The sequence below is a fragment of the Salvelinus fontinalis genome, chromosome 8 (genome assembly GCF_029448725.1).
Source record: "Salvelinus fontinalis isolate EN_2023a chromosome 8, ASM2944872v1, whole genome shotgun sequence".
NCBI classification, from domain to species: domain Eukaryota; kingdom Metazoa; phylum Chordata; class Actinopteri; order Salmoniformes; family Salmonidae; genus Salvelinus; species Salvelinus fontinalis.
Genome location: NC_074672.1, coordinates 2,773,954 through 2,777,502, shown reverse-complemented (window position 1 = coordinate 2,777,502; position 3,549 = coordinate 2,773,954). Strand labels below are relative to the sequence as shown.

General features: G+C 38.0%; 1 protein-coding gene across 3 annotated transcripts; it reads right to left on the bottom strand.

Annotated features, from left to right (window-relative positions):
- Nucleotides 1–102: 102 nt before the first annotated feature.
- LOC129860369 (protachykinin-like) lies at nt 103–1,879 on the bottom strand. Of its 3 annotated transcripts, XM_055930718.1 has the most exons (6): nt 1,582–1,879; nt 1,338–1,434; nt 1,091–1,126; nt 800–853; nt 556–630; nt 103–378 (listed from the first exon to the last, which is right to left on the bottom strand). In XM_055930718.1, the coding sequence occupies exons 1-6, from the start codon at nt 1,693–1,695 to the stop codon at nt 335–337; spliced, it is 420 nt and encodes a 139-aa protein (XP_055786693.1). In that variant the 5' UTR covers nt 1,696–1,879; the 3' UTR covers nt 103–334. The 3 variants fall into 3 exon arrangements, with proteins under 3 accessions (XP_055786693.1, XP_055786692.1, XP_055786694.1); XM_055930717.1 differs by lacking the exon at nt 103–378 and having other exon boundaries at nt 455–630; XM_055930719.1 differs by lacking the exons at nt 103–378; nt 1,091–1,126 and having other exon boundaries at nt 455–630.
- Nucleotides 1,880–3,549: the final 1,670 nt, after the last annotated feature.

The window sequence follows — 3,549 nt, the reverse complement described above, 5'->3', positions numbered from 1 at the left end:
ACCTCGTCGAAGCCTTGTACCGAAAGCTCAGACTAGTGGATCACATAATGAATGTTTTGCTTCTTTGTCCTCCAAAAAAAAAAATACATACTTCTGACCTGCTGCAGGATTCCTGGCCTTTTATTTTATTTCATTCAACACAGTGGCAGTTGTTTGCAGAGACAAGTGCTTTTTTTTTGGGATGGAATATACAATAATCATCGGCATGAACTTGGATACCTTAAAAACATAGAATTTTTTCCTAAAAGTATGAGATACTGTTGTTTCTTTTTTTTTATGCCTTGATATCAACATTGTATAGATCATGTAAACATTCAAATCTGAATCTTTTTTATTATCTGTAGGAATACAGGTGTTGGTCCCATGCCTCTTGTGAATCTGCCAAATGAAGAAATACAAATAGTACAGAATTCCAGTTAAAATGTTTGGTTTGCATCATAAATACAGGTTTCACATGTATATTTAACAGTTTAAAATGTTTTACTGTGCAAACTACATTACAATGTTACAAAGTGCTCTCAGGTTTTAACCATAACATCAATGTGTAAGTAATACCTGGTTGTGTGTGTGATCCTTCGGCGATATCGATCGCAGTGCTGGTAGCATCTGGAATGATTCTTGTGAACGATTCTGCAGCAACAAAAAAGCATTTGTTCACGGCGCACGACTGGAATTGCCGGTACCTGCTTTATTGTTTAAACCTTTGGTGTTACTTCTCTGTGCTGTGTTTTTGTCATTATTTTTTTGTATTTTTAATAAAATTACCTTGAGATTTTATATGGAGTTGAATTATTCTTACCCCCACTTGATGCTCTTCTTCCCATAAGTCCAACAAACATCTCCCCTTTATTTCCTGTTGAAGACAAAATCAGGAAAGATTCATTTAAAAAGGAGATGCATTGTTACATTTAAAACGGGTTTTAAATACATGTAATGGAGAAAAATTGCTCATACTGTTGGTTTGCTGATAGGATTTAGACACTGAATAATCTAAAATATAGTGTGTGAACGGTGGACCAGAGAGTTCTGTTTAGGCTACCACTATATTCCAAAAAAAGTGTTTGTCATTACTCCAGTGTTCTATACTTACGTCTTCTATTCACTCGAATAGGCTGCTGCTGAACATCTGTAGTAAAAGGTATTTGTTAAGCACTCAAATGTATTTGAGTTTAAAAAGACAAGCCGATTTGCTTTGAATATTTGCTTTGCTTATTAATTAGATATAATACATACTGAACATAAATACAGTACACACCATACAATTTGTATTCTAGTCTACCTTAATCCTGTAATAAGATCCATTTTACAGATTTGCACAGGAAGAATGTTAGTGTTACCTGAGCGTTTGCCCATGAGCCCGTAGAACTGATGGGCTTTAGATCTCTTAATCAGACTAGCCACTTGGCTGGCCAACCTCTTCTCCAGTGGCTCATCCTGGTGAAAAGATTAAAGACAAGATTATTATTATTTTGTTGTTGTTGATTAATTTGCATGATTTCTCCACAATTGTGACAATTATTGCTATGTAATAACGTTTTTGGTTCAAATCATTACTAGAGCAACTATATGAATCTCACTTACCTGCCAGTCTTTGGATACCCAGTGTTCCTTGTCAACACTAAAAGACAATCCCTGACATGTATACACCAGGGAATACAGGGTAACTATTACCAGCTGGAATTTCCAAATATCCATTGAGTGTAATGATACCAGACAAAGCTATATTAAAATAAGCCTATTTTTACTTCAGAAATATATATTTTAATTAAATAATAATCGTTTGCTGTTGAGTGAGCTCAGAAAATATCTATTTGTTCAGCTGGATAGATGGCTGTGTCTATTCCTTCTCTGACTGATCCTCCGCTGACTGAATATAATGTGCATTTTATACTACAGTACCCCATACAGCCTCATGTCCCCTCCCCTCAATGCCATCAAATCCTCAAGCTCATACGATTATTACACAGTATCTAAGAAATATGGCACATTTTTTACGTCACGCAAAGAGTTGCATGAAATAGATTTTTGCAAACCTATATGTACATAATTGAGTGTAAAAAAAAAATGGTGAGGTAAATTCAACAAGCTGTACTCCAGTTTGATCGCTAGGGCTGATGGTATGCATAATGCTCAATATATCTAATTTACAGAAAATGTAATTGTACTACTTATCCATGGTTTGCTTTAAAAGTTTTACCTGGTGCTCAACTCGTTTTCCTTGGGTTTGATTGTATTGGGAACTGAGTTTAAATTGTGTAATTGATTTGCCTCACATTTCCTTTAATGCACTGTCTTTAAAGCGCTCTTATCTGATCTGTATGTATGCGATTCACAGTTAAATATTTGCATTTTTAAATTGGATTCTGTTATTTCCATGTTTGTCATAACCAAATCTCAATATTTGCCAGAAAATAGTCAGCAGCCTCATTTGTGACCTTTTGATCTTTCTCTTTGATGCGAGGGGGCATGAAAGCAGGCGCCTGACGTATTTGAACAATGACTTGTAAATAAGGCCTTCTATTCCGCAGTCAGGGGTCACCTGTTCACCAATTGACTTAGTGAATCATGCCTGTCTGTCCAGGAGGACAGCCCAATATAGACCTCATAAGGTCAAATAACAAACATAAAAAACAAACTAAGTGGATTTCTACATGGCTTGTTCATTTTTGTGTCTGTCTTGAGAAAGCAGTGTGGCACCGTGGTATACTATCCTGAGTGATAGGGGTGGATACAGCTCTGTGAAATTACCTCATGTTGGCCGAAGTCAGATGAACAAAGCACCAGAAAATCTGACACTCATATGGGTTCTTCAATAATAAGCCACATTTTAGTGACCTAGAGTACTTCAGGCTTTTCTTGAGCGATATGGCTATAGCAAGCAGATGGTATTTCCTAGACGGCACTGAGGGTAGTGTGATACCCAGCTGAGAGAGATGCTCTCGAACCACAATGTCATGCTGTCCTGCAACAGCTGATTTTATTTTTATATATATATATATACACTACATGACCAGAGGTATGTGGACACCTGCTTGTCGAACATCTCATTCTAAAATCATGGGCATTAATATAAAGTTGGTCCCACCTTTGCTGCTATAACTGCCTCCACCCTTCTAGGAAGGCTTTCCACTATATCTTGTTACATTGCTGCGAGGCCTGGCTCACAGTCGGTGTTGCAATTCATCCCAAAGGTGTTCAGTGGAGTTGAGGTCAGGGCTCTGTGCAGGCAAGTCAAGTTCTTCCACACTGATTTCGGCAAACCATTTCTGTATGGACCTCGCTTTGTGCACTCGGGCATTTGTCATGCTGAAACAGGAAAGGGACTTCTCTAAACTGTTGCCACAAAATTGAAAGCACAAAATCGTCTAGAATGTCATTGCTATAGAGTTAAGATTTCCCTTCACTGGAACTAAGGGGCCTAGCCCGAACCAAGAAAAACTGCCCCAGACCATTATTTCTCCTACACCAAACTTGCATGCATTGGGGCAGCATTGGGGCTGATAGTGCTCTCCTGGCATCCGTCAAACCCAGATTCGTCTGTCGGACTGC